The following is a 27,807-nucleotide window of genomic DNA, read 5'->3' on the forward strand; positions in this document are numbered from 1 at the left end:
TGTAGGCTGATGTATACCCCTCAAATCTTAACAGGCTAAATGGTTTACCTTATGTCCTGTTGGTGGGTAGGTCCCAAATAGATAAGTAGAGCTGAATTTTTAAGTTGGTTGTTGACTTCCCTTCCCCATGTTGCGTTAGCGCCTCATGGACATGTTGTACCTTGGTGTTGTCCCTTTACTTAACATGCACCTCTTGATAAATGCAATTAACATCAGGGCTATGAGGAAATTATCGATTGGTCTGCCTAGGCTGCTTTGTGTTTCAGGTGCTTGTTGATGATAATGATGTTTACGCTATGGTTTAGTGAAAATAGCATGGTGCATGTTGAACAAAGGCTTAGTGACATATAGAGAATACAACATTAAACTAGACTAAACTACAACGACACAAACATGGAGTAAAAGAGAATTGTGATATTAAGTTTTCAAAACTTTTAAGGCCACAACACACCAAACCAACATCAAAGAACTAGTGGTAACGAAGGCTGACTGTAGCCCCACCTCACGTTGCCTGCATGTCAGCCATAAAGTTGCACTTGAACACACTGCAAATACTACAGCCAATAGTCAGCGAGGACGTCTGTTCTGCAATAACTCTTCTTCTGAAATAACTCTCCATACCGGCAGGTAGCAGTAGTCTGTATTTGTCATTAAAAAGAGGAAACCCAAAGACCAACAGCACAGATTCTTGAACGTTAAAATTAAACGTGAATTTTAAAATTTCTATTGCAAAGATTGACAGGACAGATCTAACCAGATGACAGATGGCAGCTTTTAGTACTTAATGTTTATGATAAACGGTGTTACAGACACAGATACAGGTTCAAAGTAGTCCTATTAACAACATGTCGACATTGTCATACTTAGTAAACAGTGTTATTTTGCAAAAAAAAAAAAAAAAAATCATCTCTCTTATTGTTTGTAATGTATGTTCCCTCAGGGGCGTTCATCTCATAGCTTCTGACACAAACTCACAGTGGCGCAGAAGACAAGTGAATAAAGAGGAAACACACACACGGTCACACACTGTGGTGTGGGCCATCACATTGATTTCCTGTGGCGACTGTAACCCTCAGACCAACATTATTGAGTGGACTGTGGGAAATGAGTTTAGCTCTAGATCTTATCCATATACACTCGGCTGCCGTGTGTGTGTGTGTGTGTGTGTGTGTGTGTGTACTGTGTGTGTCAGGTGGTTAAGTTTAATGCTCACACAGCTGTTTGCTCATTGCTACTTTCCACTATCTCTCCTGTCAGCTCTGTCACATCATTGTATGTCTGTTTCTATGACTGTGTGTCTTATGAGTTTTACAATAACAAAGTTATTACATTCTGAGGTTATGTGCTGCTCATATTGCGGGTAAAACATGAGTAAACACAAATTTGCAAACACTTACACGTACCTGCTCGCTCTGGTGTCTGTCGTTGTGACAGACATGTAGTCGTCAAGTGCTACACGGAAATCCCACAAACCTCAAATTGTTGAATATGTAGTCGAATATGGTATGCAATTCTTGCCGTTTTTAACTACAATGTACTTTGAGTTATTAATTTGGACTACAGATTTTTGCAGAACAATCACATAATAAGATTGTATCATCACTGTACGATGCCACTAAAAATGATAAACAATCAATCAATCAATATATATCAAGAAGATCTTTTTAAGTGTCATTTCTGTGTGTTTAAGAGATAGTTCAGATTTTTTGAAGGGGAGTTGTATGAGGTACTGAGGCATAGTCAGTGTATTACCTCCAGTAGATAGCAGTCAGCACATTCCCAGTTTGAAGAAGCAGCCAGGAGTACTGCCACGGAAGCTAAGCAATGCACTGCTGTTGATAGGGTCAGCAATAAAATGTATTTAAGCTATCTAACAAAAGTCCCTCCTTAAAAAAATCTGTAACAGTTTAAGTGTATAAATTAAGTGTGTAAATTGAGCGCTTTACCTTTGCCTACCTTTGTCCATTGACAAATAAAAAAAGCTGATGTCCTGTGTTAAACAACGTTACATCACTGTTTTTCTCTGGCTTTGAGCAAAGTGATGTAATTGCTTCCGTTCACCCTCAGAAATCGCTGTCTGACAGAAAGGTAAAGCAGTGAAAATTCTCTCAAAATAGCATACACTTTGACATTTAGCTACAGTATTTAGTACATTGCCTAGCTTCTGTTCTGTTCTGTGTTCTGTGTTCTGTGCCCAGACTCTACCCTGCTTCTCCAAATTGGGTGCATGCTGACCGCCATCTTCTGTAGGTAAAACATTTACTATGGATGAGTACCTGATACAACACCAATTAAAAAAAAATCTGAACAATACCTTTTAAGTTCAAAGCTGTCGTCAGGACGTTGTTAAATTAGCTTAGACCTCTAAAGTGTACTGATGCTGTGTTGTATCCTGTTTATTGATGATCTGTGAGGGAGTGCTGAAGCTGTTTGTTGAAGAACAAGAGTATAATCTGTTCAGCATTTCCAGCTATATCTGAGGTCACCAGATGAGCCTTCATTCAGGCACGATGGTACCAAACCAGGCAACCTCACTGTGATGACAACATCTTGGGAAGCTATGCAGAGTTACTGCTCTGACTGTTCAACAAGAAATAGTTCAGCACACAGCTCCCTCTAAAGCCACAAATTGATGTTTTTACATTGCTGTTTATGCACGGATTAAACTATCAAGATACAGCATGTTAATCAGTGAGCTTTAGAGGTGTTAGTAGGTGTATTTTGGACAGAGTCTGACTAGATGAGAGTTTGATATTGATCTTCTCTTTTCATCTTGGAGAGAAGCAAATGAGCATATTTCCCATGATGTTGAACTATTCATTTAAATGGCTGACAGCTCAAAGGGAGTGCTTTGTATCTCCCCAGTTATAGGGGAAAGAAAAGAACTTCTTGGATATCCATTCTCGCTCAAGTAAAACTGTGACCGATTCAGACAGAGGCTTTGGTCATAAAAGCAGCTTCACCCAGAGAAAGTAATGAAACTGAGCAGCAGCACTCAGTCACTGTGCTGGTACCTGACAGGCTGCTGCTTTGATGGTGACGAGAGGCACGCAAAAGCCCACTTGAGACACACACACATGCACATGCTCGCACAGAAATGTTGCCGTTAGTCAGTTTCTGCATAATGGAAACATGTTCCTCAGCAGGGGTCCAAAGTGCCTGCAGGAGAGAGAAACTAGTTTCTCAGAGGGTGAAACTTTGCTGCAGCAGCCACATTTGTGTAGAAAACTCAAAAAAGAAGTATGTAGTGAGTTAAAGTTTGTCGACCCGTAGCAACTCAGTGGAGTTGTCTTGCTTCATTCACTTTTTGACCATTACCCTTCCCTGTCTCCTGCTTGTCTTTATTACAGGCATTCACTGCAACTTCTTCAGCTCCAATCCTTCTTTTCTTTTGCCCTCACACATTTGACAGGTGCATCCGATGCCTTGGAGTGGCTCGTATGTGGCTCAGATGTAAATCCATGCTCATGATGCATAGTTCATTAGCCGGTGAACAGCAGTAAAGTGAGCGACAGTCATTGTAAATGAGCCCGCACAAAGTGAAGGCTGCTTTAGTCTCAGCGGGACTCACAGTGTGCTGCAGGCTCTGAGTGTCGTCTTTATGTCCTCCCCTGTTAAGGGTTGTTCTTTTGTGTCTTCCTTGTTCATGACTTCCTTTCTTATCAGTCGCTTATTGTTCTCTCTCTCTCAGTACAGTATGTCCTTTTACAGATAACTATCACTCCAACCTGACCTTTTCTCATATGTCACTGTCAGCTCAAAAGTTCCAAATGTCTTAGGAGATTACATTCAGTGGCCAGATTTCTGTGAAATGTGTGATTTTTTTTTTTTTTTTTTTTAACCTGGTCCATAGTTTTCTTGACATATGTTGATATGATGACTATGAATTGAGAGTTTGGTGCCTAAAACAGGGAAATAGAGGCAGCGTTTAATTAGTTCACTTGTAGTTACCTAATTGTAGTTAATTACTAATGTAAGCAAGGGATTTTTTTAGGGTGTTTTGATGCCTGTAGTTTGGTTTATTGTTTCAGCATTTTAGTTCTGGTCCAGTTTCTGTTCTTTTTACAAAAGAATGAAAAGGAGAAACCATGAAGTTATACAGAGCGACAGCAGTCTTTGTTCGGTTGTTGCCCGGCACCAGGATTCAATGGACAGCTTTTACACCAGCCAGAGTGAACTGTACAAACTGGGCAAATGGACTGCATTTTGACTGGTTAGATGTGAAAACACTCTTAAGTTCCATTTACACTGCCTGTTCAAGGCGGGAATTATGTGCCATTACTCCACCTCATTGTTCTTTGCAAAAAGGTACGATCGCAGAGTGGAGTCCAAAGTTGTGTTGACTTTAAGCCAACAGGGGAGGTAGTAACAGGACAGGAAAGATACCATGAACAGGACAGCAAAACACATTCGGCAGACAGACAACACGACAGGACCATGGGCGGGATGGCTGTGACGTTTTGACAAGGTGTCATGCATGCGACCCACCACCGGGTGATATAAAAAGCAGTTAGCAGCAGTTAGCAGCTAACTCAAATAATAAGAACAGCAGCTAAAAATGTCTGCAAAATAGGAAACAATGAGGCCCAGGAGCCTCTCTTGCTTCCAGGATGCCTGCATACTGTCTAAAATGACACACTGGAGCAACATGTGCCGCCGCTGTTTGGTTCTGTGTAAAGATGCAAAGGCGGCATAAAGATGAGACTTTGTGAAAAAAGCATTAGCCATTGCACACCAGGTCAGATCCTTTAAAAAATGTCTGCAGAGGAGCATAAAGCAAAATATACTGTATGGAGAGTGAAGTTCCCCATTAAAAGGAATCTTAAGCTTAAATGAATCTCTGTCAGCTTTTTTGAATTTTAGCAGTTTCTACGAGGACATTTCTTTGATTAAAGAAATTCGACACATCTATCAAAGCTTTTAGAGTTCAGACAAAGTGCAGATTGCTATCATACTTCCTGGAATATTGAGAAAAAGGTAAATAGTGCTAGTGCGTGCGTGCGTGTGTGCGTGCGTGCGTGCGTGCATGCGTGCTTGCGTGCGTGAGATGAAGAAATTCCCTGAACACACATCACTGAATATCCAACGTGACAGCTCTTCTATCATACAGGTGTGTATGTGTAGACCACATGCTGCACTCAAACTGCTGATACAGCACATCTCAACAGATGGCAGGACACACACACACACACACACACACACACACACACACACACACACACACACACAGAGCATGCCATATCTACATTACTTGCAGTAATTATTTGTCAGGTGGGTATATGAATTAGACACAAGCCTGCGATAGACCAAACACCTCATGTTCCCCACATGCACACATAGCCTTGCATGAGTATACACATACATGTAACATAATCCATTTGCTTGCCCCTAACCTTTTCTTAAACCCTATTCTAGTGTTTGTAATCTAAAACTTTCATCATCAGCCCTTTCAAAGAAGTGAGGACCAGACTAAATTTCCTCTAAAAATATCTTTAAACCAAAGGCCTAAAAGTCAAAGTGGTCCCCACAAACATAGGTATAGAAGAGTACACACATAAAGATGAATAGCTCCAAAATCAACATCACGCTGATCATTTGACTGCAGCAAAGACTTCAGCCCTAATCGCTTCACGTGTCTTGTGATCATCTCAATGTGTTCGGCCTGTCAGAAACACTTCACTACACAACTGCATAATTACAGCCAGCAGATGTGATGGGCCAATTAACACCTCACACACATGCTGTTAGTGTGCCGACACCTGCTGGCATTGCAAGAGCCTGTTAGAGGTATGTGTCCGTTTCTAAGATATTTTCTCACATATGAAAAATAGATGAAGTAAGACTTGAAAGAATGAGTTCATCCCATTTCCTAAGTAATTTGAACACTGGTTTGAGTTCATTTGTGTTAACAAACACAAACAGAGATGAGATTTTCCAACATGGTCTCAACAAAGAGCTGTGCTATCTGCAGCACGTCTTTCTCCTCTTTTCCTGCACTACCCTAATCCTATGTTGTCTGCTCTCTGACAGGCTAGACAGATAAAGCCTGCTCTCTTGAAGCTTGGCAACCCATCAAAAGGACAAATGATGACCTGTGACTGTCTCAGTTGGAAAAAGTTAAATACAGGTTTCCAAAAATTACTAATAGATACAGTACAGGCCAAAAGTTTGGACACACCTTCTCATTCAATGCGTTTTCTTTATTTTCATGACTATTTACATTGTAGATTCTCACTAAAGGCATCAAAACTATGAATGAACACATGTGGAGTTATGTACTTAACAAAAAAAAGGAGAAATAACTGAAAACATGTTTTATATTCTAGTTTCTTCAAAATAGCCACCCTTTGCTCTGATTACTGCTTTGCACACTCTTGGCATTCTCTCCATGAGCTTCAAGAGGTAGTCACCTGAAATGGTTTCCACTTCACAGGTGTGCCTTATCAGGGTTAATTAGTGGAATTTCTTGCTTTATCAATGGGGTTGGGACCATCAGTTGTGTTGTGCAGAAGTCAGGTTAATACACAGCCCACAGCCCTATTGGACAACTGTTAAAATTCATATTATGGCAAGAACCAATCAGCTAACTAAAGAAAAACGAGTGGCCATCATTACTTTAAGAAATGAAGGTGAGTCAGTCCGGAAAATTGCAAAAACTTTAAATGTGTCCCCAAGTGGAGTCGCAAAAACCATCAAGCGCTACAACGAAACTGGCGCACATGAGGACCGACCCAGGAAAGGAAGACCAAGAGTCACCTCTGCTTCTGAGGATAAGTTCATCCGAGTCACCAGCCTCAGAAATCGCAAGTTAACAGCAGCTCAGATCAGAGACCAGATGAATGCCACACAGAGTTCTGCAGCAGACCCATCTCTAGAACAACTGTTAAGAGGAGACTGCACCTGGAATCAGGCCTTCATGGTCAAATAGCTGCTAGGAAACCACTGCTAAGGAGAGGCAACAAGCAGAAGAGATTTGTTTGGGCCAAGAAACACAAGGAATGGACATTAGACCAGTGGAAATCTGTGCTTTGGTCTGATGAGTCCAAATTTGAGATCTCTGGTTCCAACCGCCGTGTCTTTGTGAGATGCAGAAAAGGTGAACGGATGGACTCCACATGCCTGGTTCCCACTGTGAAGCATGGAGGAGGAGGTGTGATGGTGTGGGGGTGTTTTGCTGGTGACACTGTTGGGGATTTATTCAAAATTGAAGGCACACTGAACCAGCATGGCTACCACAGCATCCTGCAGCGACATGCCATCCCATCCGGTTTGAGTTTAGTTGGACGATCATTTATTTTTCAACAGGACAATGACCCCAAACACACCTCCAGGTTGTGTAAGGGCTATTTGACCAAGAAGGAGAGTGATGGAGTGCTGCGGCAGATGACCTGGCCTCCACAGTCACCGGACCTGAACCCAATCGAGATGGTTTGGGGTGAGCTGGACCGCAGAGTGAAGGCAAAGGGGCCAACAAGTGCTAAACACCTCTGGGAACTGCTTCAAGACTGTTGGAAAACCATTTCAGGTGACTACCTCTTGAAGCTCATGGAGAGAATGCCTTGAATGTTTTGATGCCTTCAGTGAGAATCTACAATGTAAATAGTCATGAAAATAAAGAAAACGCATTGAATGAGAAGGTGTGTCCAAACTTTTGGCCTGTACTGTATGTATTCAGCAGAATCAAGGCAAACAAGCCTTGTTTCCTCTCAAGAAGTTCAACTTCACCCAGAGATTATTGGTTAATACTTTAACCAAGAACCTAAGGGTCAAGTTGAACTTCCAGCCAGCAGAGTTGGGACCAAGTCATTGTTATTTAAGTCTCAGGTCTTTGCACTCAAGTCCCAAGTCAAGACTGACAAATCCCACCACTGTGTAGTTTTCGTACATGAACGTACTTGAGCACAAGTCACGTGCAAATCTGATTCAGACAGAAATCATGTTCACTGATGAGAGGATGTTTTGAAGTTTAGTCATGTTATGCCATCATTCTAATGAAATAGCCACAAGTAAGTCACGTTAACTTTTTAAATTGCCATTAGCATAGATGAGTCGACTAAATAGCTACTATAGCTAACCAGTCTGTCCAGTATGTTGAGACATTGCGACTGCCAATCCCCATGAAATCTTGGTAACCTTGCAATTCTGTCCAGTTACTATTTAAGGTAAAATCTGATTTCATTGTAGAGCTGCGTGCAGCACATTAGTTCGCTCAGCCCACTCCCTTTCTCTGTTTATCATGAGACTACTGCTGCACCTGGAACAGAGTCACACACGCACAGTGACAGGGCTAACTGTCAGCATCACAAGGCTAATACCCAACATTTATTAGCCATTTTATTGACAGAGTCGACCCACTTTCGGTGCCGATGTGAGGTTGCTGGGACTATTTACGGCTCAGTGTAGGATGTTATCTGCTGCTGCTGCTGTGTTAGCTCATGCTAACTGGGCAGAGAGACAGACAGAGAGCGGGAGGAGAGTAGCTCATGCAGACGGTCCTTCAGAGCTGCTTCGAGAGGCAGCAACAGCTGGTCGTTGGCAATCGGTTGTTGCTTGCCCCCTCCTGTCCACACCCTACTATCACAGATACATTCTAATGCTGTGGGAAACACTGAATGCTCATATTGATAGGCTCTGAATCCGAGACAGCATCGTAATTATTTTTGCAGTTTGCACTTATGCAAACACTTAAAAATATCACAATGTGCATTGCAGTTCTTTTGTAGAAAGCCACCATGATATCAGGCATTTCAGGTCTCAGCAATCCCAAAACCACACCACGAAATCTTGAAAGGATTGGCTCACGTGATGTGGTGAATTCAGTTGTGGCGTAGCCCTGCGATGCCATCCGTGGTCAACACAGCCATTCTAAAAGTAACTTAATGAGGGTGTTGAATGTTGCATCTTAATGTGCACATTAGCTTTGTGGCTAGTCTCGTCTTTTTCCTCTTCTTCTACGACTACTCCTTCCTTTTCTTCGTCTGGTTAATGGTGGGTGGCAAATGGCATTTAAGGTGCAGTACCTCCTCCATCTGCGGGCGCATGGGTGGTTAAATTATATCAAGGCTTTATTGAACATGTATTTTATCCGTCTGGAGGAAAATTATACCGAGATAATAATGGTTATCGTTTTTCACCCAGCCCCAACTGTGCCATCAGCAGAGGAGAGATTTTCATTAGTGTGGTACAGTGTCATCATTATATGTGATGAACAGGACAGGACCCAGGGTAGATCCCTTGGGAACATCTTTAAGATACAGAAATTAGCCCAGTTTCACTGAAGGTGTGATGGTTTACTTTGACTATAACAGTAGCATCTGCTAACTCTCATCATACTCTGCCAGTCTGTTTTTGGACTTGAGATGTGGCAGCTGTAGATTTGTGTTACTTTAAAAAGACATCATCCCAGTGAAGCTGGAGGCCTCATCACAGGCTCCTCTTCCATCTGTCATTTCCTCCAAGTGTAACAAGCCTCGCCTCGAGTCATTATGGACACACTCTACTCTGAGCTTCAGAGCAAACAACAAAGTGGGAGAATCCTGTGAGCTCGACCTGTGGTTGTGTTGGAGCTGTTAGGTGTGAAGACTGCCGCTTCATTTCCTCCTTTTCCCTTCTGTCTGGGGACGCATGTCACAGCTTTAAAGCAGATTGCATTTTTTCTCGGCAAGCATCTTTTTTGCACAGCAGTGTGTGCTCAGTGCACACCCACGCACACGTATATACACAACAAACACACAGTCATCTCAGCCCAGAGGGGAGCTGAAGTCGAACCATTTCACTGCAGGATCAACCTCATAATGACTGTTCAGCTATTAGTGATGGAGTCTGGGTCGACATTTTCTAATGTAACACTGCAGTGGAACAGAAGGGGAGTGGTGTTTTCAACAAGCACTTATCACAGAAAACAAAACCCCCATGTCAAGTTTAAACATATAATGCTTTTTTTATTTCAGCTGAAATGAAATTTAGTTTTTGTCTTGATCAAGCCATAAAAATCAACAAAACATCATACAGAGCATTAAAACAAGTGTATGGGTACATAAAAAACCTGAGGGAAATATAAGATCAAAGTTTGCCCAAATAAAATTATAAAAATATCTATAATTATGTTGTTGCCATGGTATCGTCTTTTAAAATTCTTATTCTACAGTAGAAAGCTGACAGTATTTTCTGTGAATATTCTGTTACTATAAAAATTGCATTTTTTTTCAAGGACCACTGAATTGCTGCTGTTGTCTACACTTGAAGATCAGTGACAAATTACAGTAATCGTGCAGTCAGGGCTTCTGTACACAGTGTCCAGATCATTCTGTTCAAAAGTGATGGAGTGCCTCATCTCCTCTGTATTATTTTTGTTTCTCTGCAAGGCTAGGTTGCAGAATATTTAGTTTAATTTTAGGGCTGTGGTCAAACAGATACTTTAATTTGACTCAGTTTTTGCCTATTCTTCAGTCCATCCATTGGTGGATGTGGAAAAAAAATCTGCATGTTAAATTGGTCACAGTGCACTGAGTGCATTCTACCTGGTAGTGTAGTGTGCCCACCAAAGAGTTTTCTTCCAGTGTATTTTTAAAATTTTCTGCAGCACTGTATATTTACAATATGCTACAATAGCCAGCATGTGACAAGGTGCTACACATCTATTCTGTGCTGAGTGCATTGGTTCAGGTTGGTTCATTACGCCAGTCTGTCTCTGTTGACCCCCATGTTAAAATGCCCATCTATCCAGCAGAAATAAACATGTTAATAGCCTCCTGTCCAAATATGGTCAGTTCTGGCTCCACAAACTAAGATGGCAGTTGCCGAAATGCCGATCTCAAGGCTTCATAACAGGAGTCAAAAATCATTGGGTGACATGATGGTTGCTATGTCCATTATTTGTATGGTCTATGGTTCAACTTTGGGTAAATCACTGTGCTCATCACTGTCGATTTTACCTAGCTGTCCAGTCACAGTAATGGTCTTACAGGACAAATACCACAAAGACCAAATGTAACAGCCTACATGTACAAGTGCAGAACAACAACAAGAGTGGAGGAGAAATGAGTACTGCTGGTCACATAGACCAGCAGGTCTGTCCTCTCTCCTTATGCGCTTCAGCTTTCGCTTCATCCAGAGCAAGTACTTTACCTTGTGCTGACATTTTTACTTTACAGATATTCTATATCATTGCAACCAGCTGCAACCAAAGCCTCTCAGCTGAAAGAACACTTTTATGAAAGTAACACCAGTGATTGTCCAACCAATATGAATTTGGGTGGACAAGAGCATATTGAAAAAAGACTGACCAACCGACCAGAAGGTTACAGCCCCACATATTTGTCCTGGTACTACAACTTTTTTACAGAACAAATGTAGACAGAAGAAAATTCTTTGACTTTCTCAAGGTGAGCTAAAATAAGCATTTGTGACTGTTGCTGTGTGTTGCATGATTGCAGCTGTGATTATGACTATCTGATGTCTCTGTGTGTCCTCACTGTCCTCTGGTGTGAAGGACAGCTCTTGCCTCAGTGAAACTGTGACATCTGTGAGTTCAGCAGCGGTGCATGTATGAAAGCTACACACGCACACACACACACACACACAAGCTGTCTGATGTGTTCATCAGATGTGTGTCTGATGGCCAGAGTGGCCACCTGCTGTTACTGATGCACAGCTGCGGGGGGTGTTTGGTCATTTTTGGAAACAGTACGAATGACTGACTTTTACATTCAGGACAGTGTGTGAGGTGAAAGTGTGTTTTCTTAATGTGTCCGACAAGTGACAGTGACTGTTTACAGCTCAGTGGGGGGAAATGTCAAAAGAAAGCTTTGTAACTTTCAGAGCAGCCGGCTGCACAAAATGAAGGATTGGTTATCTGTGTGTGGTTCATTGCAAAGCTCCTTGGAATTGTACCTGGTACAGATTTAATGCTGATTTCAGTTATCTGTGTTTATTTGAAATCTCGGCTAAGATGAATTCTCTGAACTGAGTTTGGTTTTTGCCCTCAGCTGTCGGACGAGCAACAGGAAGAGCCTGATTGTGACATCCAGCACTTCCCCCACCCTGCCGCGACCACACTCACCTCTGCACGGACACACAGGTAACAAACACACACATATAACGCACCTGTACTTCCTCTGACAGTTGAAACAATAACATTTGTGTTTCTTTAAAGTGTAAATATTACCTTGGTACCAACAGCATCCTTACCAGCAGTTTGAACACTCATGGAATATTTTTCGGGCAACTTTGACTGTGATTTAAAAATAAAAGTTTAGCAGCCCAAACTAATTTAACAAATGGGCCTAGCAGCACCAGACTAAAGAATGATTGATCCTCTGGGGACTGTGAATACCCATGATGTTTATAGCAATCTACCCAGCAGTTGTCAAGATATTTTGCGGGACAGACAGACCTCACCATCTTACTGCATGTAACGAGGTTGCAAGCTGACATTCCAGAACAAAGAAGAACAGGATCAGGATATATGCAGTTCACATAATTCTGAAAGGAATTCATACATATGTTTTAAATGCTGGATCTACACATTACTAAAAGTGTATGTTATCTAAGAGAGACACTAAAAACAAATGGAATGGTCAGAGTTGTCACATTGAAATTTGAGGTGTGTTGATTGATTCACGTCATCAACTCATGCGTTGTGTAAACATGGAAGAAAACGTTCCACTTTAAAAGTTATCAGCAGTCAGCCCAGTGAATTAAATTATTTTTTCTCATTCTGTAGCTGTTGCTAGAGGCAACGTAATGTCTTTCATTTTTAGTTTTAGTTGACTAATATTTGTAAAACTTGTCATGTTATGAACAGTGGTTACATACCCTTCAAAACCAGCCACAATTGGTCCTGAGCCAGAGTGACGGTTCTTTATTGACCAGTGTTTCTAGTTCCTTCTTTGAGAACCAGCTCAGTGTGCTAGGTACCCCAACAGGAGGCTAACAAAAAATGGAGATGGTATGGTAGGTTTCACTATTAAACAGAAACGATGTGTACCAGCCTGCTTGGTGGAAACAAGGCTGTAGTATCACCTGTTTCTGGAGTGATGTTCATTTGCTCTTCATCTACTGAAAGGTGTGTGTAGTAACAGCAGGTAAGGTGAGTTACATGGAGTCATGTTGCTTAGTATCACACTACAATAAAGCTCAATTAACAGCTCCGACTGCACACTGAGCACAGCGCAGTAACATATTTGATTACATGGATTAATGTGCAGGCTGAGACACTGTAGGCTGTGGATCACAGATCATCCTAATTTTTAAAAATGACATAAATCAGTTGATATATTTGTGCAAATTGAGTGTTTTATATATTGCGATGCTACAGAGGAGAATGACCTCCAGCTCTGCCACCAGAGACCTTCTTCATCCAGCTGTTGACACATGCTGTTTCCCTATAAATGCAGAATGTCATAAAACCATCAACATGGGCTGCTGTTGAATTGATTGATAGGGGCACATGGGTATAAACAGATCATATAAATTTAGCTTGGAACAAATTGATACTTGGAGCTTGATTGATATATTGGCATAGCCTGGCCAATTTTTAGCTTATCACAGATAGATGTGGGAGCACTGATGAGTTTATTTTGCAATTGTCAAATGTACCACTCTATACATATCATGGACAAGATCCTCTAAAGACTAAATTTGATAGATCATGATCAAAAATGCTTGTTGATTTTAACAAGTGTGTGGCACTATGACCTAACAAAATCAGCACCCGACCTAAAATGTAGTACTAGTTCGATTCCAATTACTGTTTCCTGTTGGCCAAGCTATTGGAAAGTTATGGTCACTTATCAGAAGAAGTGTAAAACACGGTCTTGTTTGTAGCCTCGTGAGGATTTGCTGCTTCTTTCTGCTTTACATCATTGTAATCTAAATATTTTTGAAACCTAGGTCTTACAAAACAAGCTTTTGAAGGTGTTACCTTGAGTTCCATGACATTTTAATCGGAATTTTCTACATTTTACAGATTATTTTAATAAAAGAAAGAAAAAAATCAATTCATTGATTAAAAAAGAACTTATGACTCCTGAAATGCCTCAGAGGTAAAGCAGCAGGCTCTCTCACAGGCTTCACACTGACGAATATAATTGAAAAAGTGTGTGTGTGTGTGTGTGTGTGTGTGTGTGTGTGTGTGTGTGTGTGTGTGTGTGTGTGTGTGTGTGTGTGTGTGTGTGTGCGTGTGGTGACAGATGAAATGAGCGCTGACAGGATTTTTGTCGAACACATTTGACAGCATGTAAGACAAGCGCACAAAACCCCCAAATCCACCACCAAAACCCACCCACTCATCGCCTCCCCCCTTAAAATGTAAAGAGAGAGGGAGAGGTGGAAAAGAGATGAACAGTGATAGTGATTGATGGTGACTGAAGGGGAGCAAGCAACAGAGTCGAAATATAGATTGGAGGGACTGAATAAAAATGGATTGGTGACAGTGACTGAATGGGAGGAAAGAAAGATGGCAGGACAGACATGAAAATGGAAAGATGGTAAAATATCGACAATTATATCTGACTGAGGGAGGGAGAGAGCTCCTCATTAACAGTGTGTGTTTGTGCTCAGCTGACAGACAGTTGCACACATCTCATTTCCTGCTCAGGAAATAATGGAACTCGCCAATCTGTCACAGCGCCTAAACACACACACACACACACTTTGTTTGAATAAGTGGGCTTGTTGAAATGCCTTTTTCTCCAACAACTTCTGACCTCTTCAAAATAAAAAAAAAAAAAACATAAATATTAAGCTTTAAAAAATGTGTATCATTTGTACCAAAGCCACTAACGAGTCCGCCCATTGTTAAGGTGACACTTTCATGTAGACCAGTTGATGTAACTTTGTGTCAATCAAAACATCAGCAACTCCTCTTCCCTACAAGTAAAATAAGTGGTAACATTTAGTTGTAACTCCTCCCTGCTTCTTGTAGAAATCCATGCAAAATCAAGTGTGGTTGTGTCCCACTGAGACTTTTAAATGTTTTTTATACAACAGATAGTCCGGCCCTGCAATCTGATTGGTCGAGAGACAGTAAAACCGTGATGATATTGGAGTACAACATCACGGTTATTTCACTGTGTATGTATCACTCCGCCTCACAGCTGATTGCAATCAACAATCAAATCAAAACTGACGGTTAGTGTCAGTTAGGTCAGCAGTTGCGTTGTAGGCTAATTAATTCATCCACTGTCAAAGAGCCAAAAATATGGATTTATTTCCTAAAATAAGTTTTGAATTGAACTATGAATGGTCATCAGAGGAAGATGAGGGAGAGGAGAAGCTGAATCCATCTGAGCACACATCCAGGTTTGTCAGTGTTTCATCAGCGGAGCTCAATGACTTGGAGAAAAGCAACATACTGTCAGATCAGGAGGCAGAGTCGGCTGTGCCTGTGAAGCGACAGTCCACCATGCAGTCACCAGAAACTTATTTCACCGGCTGCACAATTAATGGACATGTGCAGATAAATGTGTATAAAGAGTAAGTGCCTGGTGCACCATGTCTGCGTTACATAGCAACGGTGACAGCGGAGTCCTGACGGAACTATTTTTGTTGGCGGAAGACAAATAAAATGCTTAAATTATCTATTTTGTCCTCATTTTTCAACATTTCTTAATCAGCTTTGCTTATTTAACTGTTGAACTGTTGATTGTCTTCGGCACTCGGCCTGTGGCCTCGTGCCTACGACCGAATCACAGCCGTGATGATATCACAGTACAACATCACTCCCTCTCGTGTGATATTTCTTAATTATTGGTTCTGATGCTTGTGTAACAAAAAAAAAAAAAAAATCATATTCTAAACATTGACTCTTGACCCCTATGAACTCTGAGTAAATGTTTTGAGCTCAGCAAAATTTGAGCTAAATTGATAATTAGTAATGGCCTGACATTCACCTGTTATTTATTGGTAAAGTGACTTATGTTAGAGCACAATTGGCTGTCATGAGCTATGACATTCATACTTACACTATTTTTTTCAACTGATTCTGAATCCTGCCTGTATATAGTCTATCCAAGTCCTTGAATGCAATCATTCACAATAAATGTTGTATGGGCAGTGTCGCCATCAGATGCACAAACAGGGCTCATGCCTCGTCTTAACATAAATTAATTGTAACATGGCTTTTTAAGTCAGACTTCATAGTTGCACTGGTGGCACCATCTAGGCTGAACCCTCGTCTCACTGGGACCAGGTGTAAATCTTACACCTAGTCAGGAGCAGATTTAAAGTCAAAATCTCAACTGTTTTTATAAATCAGCAGCCTGATACACAGACATGATAGCCACAAACAACCCCACGTTAACAATAACCCACATTAGCTTTCCTGCTAAAGTCTTCTTCTTATCAAGCTAACTTACAAATGTGACATGCGTCTTGTCCTTCACTTGAGTTTGTTGAAGGAGCGAACAAACAAACACTTGCTGGTGATGAGTGCACTACTAATGTCAGTTATCAGGCAAAATAGTTAGCTAGTAAGCTGGTCAAGCAGCAGCATACGGACTTACTGGCAAATGTCACTATGGTCCATTCAGATGCTAGTGTGGTCCTTACTCTTAAATACCACTGCAAACAACACACCGTCTATGAGTTGCAAGCTGTTGCCAAGTTTGTTTACTTTTTCTCAATTTCACATTACCTGTGGAGCTCCACCAGCTGCTGTCCATCAAACAGAGACACAGACACACCTGTCCTGTACAGTTCTGTTAGTTCTTGTATCGCAATGTCCATGAAATTACTTTTCTTTTTTTCGCTGATCATCCATATTAATGTTGCACAAATGATAATTGATGAGTTACTCATTAGCAAATCAGTGGGAGAATGTTAACAATGCATCCTAGCAGCACATGTGCTGCTTGGCAATAGCCATAGTTGTTGGGCATTTACATGAAGACGCATCGCTAAGATTGGGCGTAGTTAGCACAAGGTATAAGTCTAGTTGGTGCAACTGATGTTAAGTCCCCTTTAAAGACTGGTCTTAGCAAAGGCCGACTTAGCAGTGAGGACCAGGGTTAGGAAAGACCAGTTGGTGCAACCCGCTCCTGATAGCTGAATGGTTGGGGTGCATACCACCCAACAACAATGTCCCTGGTTGGATTCCATTCAGAGAATGGAACTGAACCAATCTAGGAAAAAAATCTATATTTGAAGCTAATAACAGACTTTAAAAGGCAGGTAAATGGAAGTAGTAAAAAAACTTCATCATCGTCTCTTTCACACGTAAAGATTTCCTGAATTCAAAGTTTAATCTCAGCAGAAATATAGGGGTTAGCGTTTGGCAATGCAATTATATTATATTATATAATATGTGATATGATATATATATACGATATATCCTATTTATCATATATATATATATATATATATATATATATATATACACACACACACACACACACACACACATATATATGACATAGATATGGTCTTAGATTTTGGACATTATAATATCGTAAGTGTTGTCTTGTCCTGGTTGTAGAAGTTGCATTACAGTAAAGTGATGCAATTTCATGAACTTACCAGACTGTTGTCTAAATATTGTAATATTCGATTTTCTCCATACCATGTACCCCTAACTCCAATAAAACTCAAGACTTAAAGACATTTGTGTGGCCTCAGTGAGCATGTGATGTGCTTTTGTCATTATTTCTGACATTTTCTAGACTAAATTAGAAATTAAATGATTTAATCAATGATGAAATCAGTCCTTAGTTGCAACCTCAGAGATGAAGAAAGCGTGTTTGAGAGTGAGCTGGTCTGTGTGGTGGTGGCCGTCGCCGGTGGTTTGGAGGTCACAGTGTAAGATAGCATCCGTAATATTCTGTCCTCCTTTGGCTCCATCCTTCCATCTCTTCCTCTGTTTTTTCTCCTTCCTGCCGCCAGACTGCTGTGGCTGCTGTGTTGCCATGGAAACACTGCCACCAATCTCGCAGTCCGCCTCACAGTCCTGTCTTTTTGTGTCCCGGACCCTGCAGAGGAAATAAATACCGCTAATTAAATATCACTAATTAATGTTGCTGTTTTTCATTTTCTCTCCTGTTGCTTCAGTAACTGCACAGTCAAATACTGCGTCCATGTTTGTTCTGTTTAGGATTACATGTTTGAATCAAGCTTCAATGGGATCTCAGCCTTATGCTAAGTTTGATAATACCTCCACAGAAATGTACACATTAACAGAAACCTTTATCTAATCTAAACCCAGGCTGTGATGTCTCACTGTTGGCTGGTACTTTACTAATTAATATGCACCACTGGAGGCCATTAAACCTTTCCCCTCTTCCCCACAGACCATCTTTATACAAAGATGATTGCTTTTTTTTCTTCTTTTCCTCTCAATCTCTCACTCTGGCCCTAATCGTGAATTTCATCATGGTTTCAATCATCCAGCCATTTACTGCTAATCAAAAGGAGATTCCTCAAAGTCTAATATCCTGAGGGGTTGATGAGGACCAATCCTCTTCAAAAATGACTTTTATTAAATGTTAAAAGTCTGCATAAATCCCTCGTTTCCTCTCCCTCTGTCAGCTTTTTTCGCTCTAGTTTGTGTCATCTCCATAACGTCCAACCTTCATTTTCTGCCCTTCCTTCTCATTCTCTCTTTTTCGACATCTACATCTTCTCCTTTTCTTCCTCTCCACCCACCCTGAACTTTCCTCTTCCCTCCTGGCTGACAGAGAACTGTTATTTGGTAAAGGCCAGCTGATGATTGGCAGCTGTGTGTGCTCTGACTTCCGATGAATTCCGTCAAACAATCCTGCGCTCGTCTTTGTAATTGTAATGAAGGACAGAAAGAAAGACAGCAGGGATTCAAGCTTTTCTCTTATTCTTGTCACACACTCCTGAGGAAATACTTTTTTTTTCCTCCTTTCTTTCCGCCCCCTCCCCAATTATAGCTGTATTTTGTTATCCCAACCACACTCTCCCTGGAGAGGCAGCGAGACTGAAGAGGCACAAAGCAGATAATACATTTACATGTATCTCAAACGCTGCTATATTTCTTGGTCTTTGCTAAAGTAGGTCACTGTCACTGCAGTTTGCAGCACAGGAACCTTCTAAAACACATTTTTATGTGACAGCAAAGCAGCTTCTATACCTGTAGTGACGAGACCGCCTACCAGGTACTCTCAGCTCCAATTTGCATTTCACTTCAGTTTCAAAATATGATCCATGCAGTGATTTCTTTTCTTGACAAGTAGTGGAAAGTATTATTCAGATAGATTTTAAAAGTGATTTGATTTTTCTGTGTTACCAATCAGAGAATGTCAGTATATGCTGAAAGTTAAGCTGGACCCCTGTGGACATCACATAAATGTGCTGTGTGGTACAAATGAGACATAGTGGTGTTTCTAGCATCAGTTCAGTGCTGGAATGAGTGACCTCTGTGACTTGGATGGAGGTTCTGTATGACAGGTGTGACCAGTTACTGCTTGTAGGTCAGTGGGACAAAAAAAGACACCTGAGCACCATACAAATGAACAGATGGGTAACAGCCTGTCGTCTCAGAGCAGATAGCTCTGCATTCTCTGTCCAAAACGAGTAACAGCAAATAGATAAACCCTAAACCACTAGTTTATCAGCTTGTCCATAACATAACATGTCAACAGGTACTAGAAAATTGCAGTGTATCTAAGGTTGCTGAATTTAATCCCCACCCTGTCAGCTGTCCCCTTTATATGGATGCCATTTCAGTGCTGTTACTACCTCTACTGCTGGCTTAAAGGCGAGGCAATTGTGTCACCTCATTTCATGATCCTACCTTTTACACAAAACTGCAAGGTGGCATGGCAGTCGTATATTCCCACCCTGAACAGTCAGTGTAAAAGGAGCTACTGAGAACTTATGTCATGTAGATTTGGAGGTGCACAAAGAACACAACTGCTCGTAGACAAGTTGTAACGAGGCAAGCATCATTCCAGTCAGACAGATTTGCAACTGGAGTGAATGATTAAGTCCAATTGATCCTGGAGTTTTGAGACTTAATAGCTCAAGTAACTATTGGTTTTTTGAACATAGTCGCGCAACCTAAATATAATTTGTAAAATAAATATTAAATTTATATATATTTTTAACAAATAGTGGTCAAAATGAGCACTGAGCGGGACATTTTACTGATGAAAAATAAATCTGTCTGCGATCCCTCATGGCATATACTATAGTATGTAAATCTGTACATTTCTTTGTGGTATCTTCTTAATTATCAGCTGACATACATGCCAGGCTAGGTGTGCCAGAGTGCTGACGCATCTGCCACAATATAGTATCCAATCAACCTAACTTCTCCCTTCTCTTTCCTCCCCAATTGGATACTCTTCTAAGGCCTTTTCATTGGAACGTGGTTATGCATGATATTGACGAGCACATCATCAGTTAGAGACACGCTTTCTAGCAGGTAGCCTTCACTGGGGTGACGCTTTGGGGTTTACCAAGTCAAGCCAAGCCGACATATGTGTATGGAGAAGGCCGATTCATCTTCCATCTTGTCCTCTAACTAAAAGCGCATCTTATTTTTGGTTTAAATCAAATCAGTTTTAAAGCTGTTGTAGTATCTTGGACAAGTCAAATTATGTGTTCTGCACTACAGGCTACAGTCTTAAAATTGAGGATGCAACAACTAAAGACTATTTTCACCAGGGTGAAGGTTTCAAAGGAAGCCTTGTTAACATTGAGCTCATGTCACACACCTGTGAGCACCAACACATTATCATGTAAATATATCTGAGAGACCCCGACCGCCCTATAAACACACACACACACAAACACACAGTTTACACTTCACTGCTGGGGGTGATTGGTCTTTACAAAGAGAGATGGATTCGTCTGTCTGTGAGTGAGCCTTACATTGACTAATGGTCCACACACACATGTATGCACACACAGAGTTGGAGCCATGAAGTGTGACAGTGTCGTGACTGTGCCTGATAACAGCCCCGCTGAGGCCTCTGTGTCGTTAAATTGTAACTTCTACATCCACACAGCACACAAGATCATGTATGAGACATTTCAGACGAGTGCGATGGACAATAACAAGCCTCTGTTTGACTGATAACACACGTGTTCACTTGAGTATGTGCATACATGTTCTGCAGCTACAGACCGAGACAGAGATCCCCGTCTGACAGAAAGCAAATGCTCGCATTAATATTTGAGTTTCTCCTCTGTCCAGACGTGCTGCTGAGGAAAATGCATAATTGATGCGGAAATGTCCGACTACTTAATCTCTCGTCCTCCGCCTTCGCTGTCTCTCATCTGAATTATTAGTTACACACCAACACACAGACGCGCTGTGTTTCCCTGGCCTTGAATATTGGTATCCATCAAGCTGTGTATTTATGTATTGATGTGTCAGTTTGCTTATTAAATAATCTCAGGTTTATTCAGAAGAGGATCATCTGTTTCCTGGGTGTCAGTTTCACAGCAGATTGTTCAGTCTGTGCTGCAGATGTTTTATGTTCAGTGTTTGGATGTGTCCTCTTAGAACACAAAGACAGGTGTTTGTGTAGCCAAAGCATCAGACTGAATTTCTGTTTCATTCTCATTAAATTATTCAGTGTGACATTGAGTTCACGTTTGTCTCTTTGTAAGGGAACTGGGGAGTTTTGTGCTTTAACCAGTCAATAGTAACACACATGTCTGTCCTGCAAACATCATTTTCAATCAACACAGAAGTTTTAACCACGACTGAAATATAACAACAACTAAACCAAACTGTCAAATCCAAGTAGACTCATTCAGCTCTTGTCTTGTTGAGGGCCAGAAGAAAATGGAAATGGAGGAATGATATAGAAACAAGCAACACTTTACACCTGCAATCTGCTTTCATACAGAGGCCCATTATTTTCTCATTTGTCATGTTTTCTTCTTTTAGTTGAATTGTTTATAAGCTTTAAATTCTGAAGTTGAAGATGGTTTTGGAGGTGTTTTCTTCCCACTGCGTGTGCTTACGTGGATATGAATAGCCCTTTGATGATCAGGTTTTTGACATATCCATTTAGGTGTTTGAGCATGTAAACACCATAGGAACATCATATCCCATCTCATTTTAGACTTTCCTTCACATAGTTAACCTCATAACCTTTCTGCAACATGGAAACACATTAATCTTTAACATGTTCTCATTCCAGCTTCTTAAATTTTATTATTATAAGCATTTTATGCTTGTTACATGCATGGCATCTTTTCAAAATACTCTTTTGTTTTAACAGGAAATGGACAGTTTCTGCTCGTTACACGCATACAGTCTTATTCAAATAAATTAAGTTAAACACTTAGTTTTTAGGTTTATTTCCTAAAGTTTAGGCATCAAAAACATGTGGTTAGTTTTGAAAAAAACATCAGGGTTTGGCTTAAAACTGACATGAGAAATGAACAGTGGGCTCTTGTGGGCTCCTGGGTGAAAGTTTGGAGTTTGTTGGACCCTTCCACTTCCTCTCCCACCTGCCCTATATGGACTGTCTTGCCCTTTATGTTACAGTAGTTGCCAGCGCCGTTACAAACTGCCACTCCCTGGTGCAGATCATACCGCCACGAAGGAAACCTCTGTCTATCTGTGTCTGACACTAACATCCACTGAGTATTTCAGTGTATTTCCAGTATTTGACACGTTGGGTTGTTGCCTGCTGCCTCTAAAGCTGATGCGCCTGGAGCGTATCATACCACCACAAAGGGTGCCTCTGGGATTGAGGATGGGCTGGAATTCCCCTAGAGAATTTAATAATTCTATAAGTATGTGTTACAGCCATTGTTTTGGGTCTGAGTTATTCCCTAGGTTATTTCCCCAGAGTCTAACAGTGAACTGATTTACAGTTAACTGTTCAATGTTTTATCAAGCTTCTACAAAGTTTAGTTTTGTAAGCTTCAGGTCACCGTTAGTGGAGCAGTGAAACAGAGTTTTAAGCCTTATGATTGGATTTTTCTTACTGAAAGGTTAGTGCCTTTACCTTTTTATCAAAGAACCAGGAATTTTTTTTAAAAGCTTTTATATGGATGATTTAAGTGTTTCATGTCCACAATGATCTGCCACAACACAATGTCTACGAAGAAAATAAAAAAATACTTTGACTTCCAGAAACACTGATCCCTGAACCCTAAAAAAGAGGGTGCCTGCAGGTCCTTGAGACGTCTTAAAAGGCCTTAAATTCCATTTTAGAAATATATAAGCCCTTAAAGTCTTTACATAGTCTTAAACTTAAATTTGTGAGTTCTTAACTGCCTCAAGCACCTTGTCTAATTTCATTTATCCATCTTTAAACCAATTCAGTGTCAAAATAAGTCAGGCTTCTCTGTGAAAGTCCACATTTCTGACGTTACAAACCTTTAGACTTACCACAGAGCCTAATATTGTCTTTCTACTTTCTACTTGCACTTACCTGTTAGCAAATTGGATTGACCTTACTCACTCTAATAACCATGTTCCAACATAAAACCAACCTCTGCACAGGACCACTACTTACTGCAACGCTTATAAGAAAAAGATAATTTGAATGAATAAGAAAAAGATGATTTGTCCAAAAATCACTCAATTTTGGTAAGAAAATATTTAAAAACGGTCTTAAAAAGCATTCAATTAAATTGTCTGATACTTGTAACAAACCTGTAACAACTGTTGGTTCACGTGCTGTTAGCTTTTATCTGTTATGTAATAATATAATAGATACAGAGATGACAACTTTTCATCGGGGTCTCTGGTCAGTGTGCTTACCTAATATTATTTCTTGTCTTCCTTCTCTTTCCTTTTCCTCTTCTGTTATTCTTTCTTAGGTACCAGTCCACTGGACAGCCCTCGCAACTTCTCCCCGAACACAGCTGCACACTTCTCCTTTGTTCCTGCACGCAGGTGAGACACACAGAAACACACACTCAGATGTGCAGGTGTGTTTGAGGGTCACACCTGGAGAACAAAATCAGTGCACCTTGTAGGGTAGGTCAGGTAAATTGTAGCACAATCAGCAGCTTTTTAGTCTTTTCTCTCAATTTTCTCGAGCTCAGTATTCCTACAATTGTTTTTACACCACAGGCAGCAGGTTACTGCACTGTTTAACATGTTTAACAGTACAATTCATAGTCTTTTGTTGGAAATACAGTCAAAATTAAGCACCATAATCAGACAGGAAGTGAAGAAATTGAAGAATGGATAAGCTGTACTTCAGCTTTTAATGTTGATATCTTTTCGAGGCTGTGAAACAGCTCAGTGGCCTCGGAGCCTTGAGAGCCGAGCTGCTGCTGATGATAGTGTGTGAGCTGATGAGGAGGCAGATGATCACTCGGAGACTGTCACTCAAACCAGGATTAATAAACCCCTTATCTGTCTGGGCTCTCAGCACAGATAGTAATTACTGAGAGGGAAGGAGGGAGTAAGTGTGTGTGTGTGTGTGTGTGTCTGTGTCTGTGTCTGTGTCTGTGTCTGTGTCTGTGTGTCTGTGTGTTATGCATATTCCTGTGACAGATGGATGCATGCATGTTCAGGCACTTGTGTGATTTTTTTATTTTTTTTTTTTAAATCCAAGATAAAAGATGTCATGTAAAAGTTTGGTAAAGCTTGCCTCTTAAATCTTCGTTAAGATGATGACGTTTCCATGGTAACACACCTTTCCCAATGTACTGAACCCCTCGGGTGATTTCCACGACAACATCATCAAACATTGTATGGCAGCCGAGCAGCAGTGCAGCAGCCAAAAAGAGCATTAGTGTTGATTTGAATTGAAAATCCCTCTCTGTCCGACTGCTGACCTCAGTGCTGCACATGCTGTGACAACAGTAACACCGTGTGGTGGAGGTTGGTATGACAGGTCATTGATTTGCGGGTCCATGGCTGGTTGTACAAAAGCCTCATTGTTTTTTTACTCTTAGGAAACAAGAGTACGGATTGTGTGCAACTTATGTTACCAAATTCACGTCAAACTTTTTAAGTGAGATAAGAAAAATGTTTGATTAGTCTGCAAGAGTCAATAGTACAACAATAAGTACGTTATAAGGGTTTTGCTCACCTTCGAAGCATTATTTTTGGTTTGGCTTTTGATCCTTATGATAAAGGACATGTCTGAAAAATAACTGTGTCTAATAACTGCTGGAATTGAATAAAAGTGACCCCTGCAATAATATTACACACAGTTCCCAAGTCCTGATTTTTATTTATTTATTACAAATGATGAAAAAAAATCTTGATTTTGGGGGCTTCATATTATTCCGAAAAGAATAATAAACAGGAAGAAATAATATGTGACAGAAATTAGCTAAACTAGAAAAAAAGTGATTTTTTTCCCCTCAAATGAATAGGTACATTTTTTTTTCTGTCTTTACTTGTGTGATTTCTCTGTCATCTATGATAATATAATAGTTATGTATTATACATGTTATGTTAAAAGTTATATTCTTATATTATATATGAAATTATTATAATGATATGATATGTTAGAGGGATAGTTCTGATTTTCTGAAGTGGGGTTCTATGGGGTACTCTGTCAGTTGGCACGCCCCTAGTTTGGAGAAGCAGGCAGGAGTCCGACATGAAAGCTAAGCCATCTACTGTTGTGGAGTGGGGCCAGCAACAAAACGTATTCCAGCCACCTAAAAAAAGTCCCACCTAAAAAACTCAATATCAGTTTAGGTGCATGCTATATTTATAATGTTTTTTACTGCTTTACCTTAATGTTGAACAGTGATTTTCAGCAGGAAAATGAGGATGTTATATTGCTCTCTTAAAAGCCAGATTCCACTGAGAAAAACAGTCCTGGTCTGCCTCTGGTTTAATCACTCAGTTTGTATTGCTGTGTAACTTTGTCATTTAAAAAGGTTAATTTGGATTCACTAAAGTCACACAATATCACAAATGAACTGACTGATCGAAGCAGTGGTAGACCAGCAGCTCCCACGTTCAGAAAATTGACCTTACTGTTTTTGATATTGGAGTCTCATAGCTTTGACAAGGAGATGGGTAAGTGAGGCCGTTAACAGCTTTTCCATTGGACCTGGCCATCTGATTGAAAGGTATTCTGATACGTACCTCAAACGACCCCACTTTAAAAAATCAGAACTCTCCCTTTATGAACATAATCTGCCCCTTCCACTGAAGTCTTTAGCAGGCATTAAGTTGGGTTGTGGGTTTTGATCATTTCAGCTAAATTAGTAATTTTGCTGCTTGTCAATTGTTCGTAACTGTTTAAAATGATCTGGGGTTGGGCCAAGCTTGGAGAATGTGTGAGTGTGTGTCAGTGACAGCTGCATACAGCTATAAAAAGAAAACCACTGTCTTGTCTCCCTCACAGTCATGGACACAGGGCTGACAGGTAACCTCTCAGTTTTGACCTTAGCCCTTTTTCCTCCCTCCTTCTGCCGCCACCTTCCTGCCCTCTGTCCTGCATGGCTGAGCACACACATTCTGAACGACATCAACAAGTACCCTGCAGGGTCTCCTCTTCTTAAGCCTAACATTGTATATGAATTAGATATAAAGGAGGAACAACATCTCCAACTGCTGTAACACTTACTGAGCCTTCCCCAAAAACAAAAACTCTCTGATCACTTGAATCTTTGAGCCCAGAAAGAGTAGGATAGGTTGGTCACAAAATGGCGAGAAATCCGGCATTAAATTATGGTTGTTCCTTGAAGGATAAGGCTGGTGATAATCATTGTTTTTCTTATTGTCAATGAATCTCATGAAAAGGCCAAAAAACACAATGAATGTATCTGTTAACACGTAATACGTGTGTGTTTCCTTCTTCCACTGTGCCATAGAGCTCCATTGTTATCTGACACGTATGAAAGAGAGCTACACTGTTGTACTGTGTGACATGTTCTTTCATTACCATGAACACACACACTGTAGTTTGTTTTGACTCAGTCCCACATACATGCTGCTGTTCTAAATACTCACTAGAGCACCAAATGTGAATCAATCCGCCACTGAAAATAGTCCTCAGTAAATACACTATTTACCGCTGTTGATAAAAACTACAGTAAACGGCTGTTTTACGAAATTGTAACGAATAGTCTTTTTAAAAGTGAAACAACATATTTGTGAGGTGCTTTTAAAGATGTACATCGTTAATAGAGACCAATGGACTTGGAGCTGAGAGCAATAGAACATAATAGAAAATATTGAGAGACGGATTTGTTGACAATAAAAAAAACAGCTGGCTTATAAGAAACAAATCCTAACAGTGTTTGAAAAGTGTAAAATCCAGCTAGAGGTGAGGAGCAGACAGAGTGGCTGTCAGGTTTGGACTCCATCATGCTTTACCTTATGTCTGCAGAGTCTCAGTGGATCCTTCTCATGGCTTTTGCCTGCACTTTCAACTCTATGTTATCCTTGTGTTTGCATATTCCCTCTTGTAACTGAAATGATTTATTTTGCTGTATGTAATGGTGCCGCAGCTCCTTGATATGGTTGTTGTGGAATATTGGTTTAAATATACAAAAAGGGATGCTGATGTCTTCATCTCTGCCTCTCCCTCAGGACGGATGGCAGACGCTGGTCTCTGGCCTCTTTGCCCTCCTCTGGCTATGGCACCAACACTCCCAGCTCCACTGTCTCGGTAAATATCTTTACTCTACATCTCTGCATATAAATGTATGTATTATATAATAATCTATGGATAAAAAAAAAAACAGAAAAAAAGTGTGTTCTGCTCTCTCTGACTGTACTGCAAAGTAGCAAGCCACCAACACCACCCTCCGCTATGATATAGTCCCCCCCATCTCCCACCTTCCACTCTTTACTTCCTCCCCTCTGATGCCCTCAAGTGTACTTCTGTTTCTCCTCTTTTTCCTTCCTTCGCTCCCAGAGACTTATCAACAGTCTCTCTGGTCTAATCC

At 40.7% G+C, this 27,807-nt stretch overlaps 1 protein-coding gene across 8 annotated transcripts in view; it reads left to right on the forward strand.

Annotated features, from left to right (window-relative positions):
* Nucleotides 1-27,807, forward strand: part of mast2 (microtubule associated serine/threonine kinase 2) — a 221,507-nt gene that overhangs the window by 150,476 nt on the left and 43,224 nt on the right. For 6 of the 8 annotated variants that reach the window (XM_049586940.1, XM_049586942.1, XM_049586947.1 and 3 more), the window contains 4 exons: nt 11,988-12,079; nt 23,755-23,830; nt 26,259-26,279; nt 27,449-27,527. In XM_049586940.1, coding sequence (XP_049442897.1) covers nt 11,988-12,079; nt 23,755-23,830; nt 26,259-26,279; nt 27,449-27,527 — 268 coding nt within the window. The remainder of the gene's footprint in view (nt 1-11,987; nt 12,080-23,754; nt 23,831-26,258; nt 26,280-27,448; nt 27,528-27,807) is intronic. The other 2 variants (XM_049586941.1, XM_049586943.1) reach the window with 1 other exon arrangement.

This window comes from Epinephelus fuscoguttatus, linkage group LG10 (assembly GCF_011397635.1).
Source record: "Epinephelus fuscoguttatus linkage group LG10, E.fuscoguttatus.final_Chr_v1".
Classification (NCBI taxonomy): domain Eukaryota; kingdom Metazoa; phylum Chordata; class Actinopteri; order Perciformes; family Serranidae; genus Epinephelus; species Epinephelus fuscoguttatus.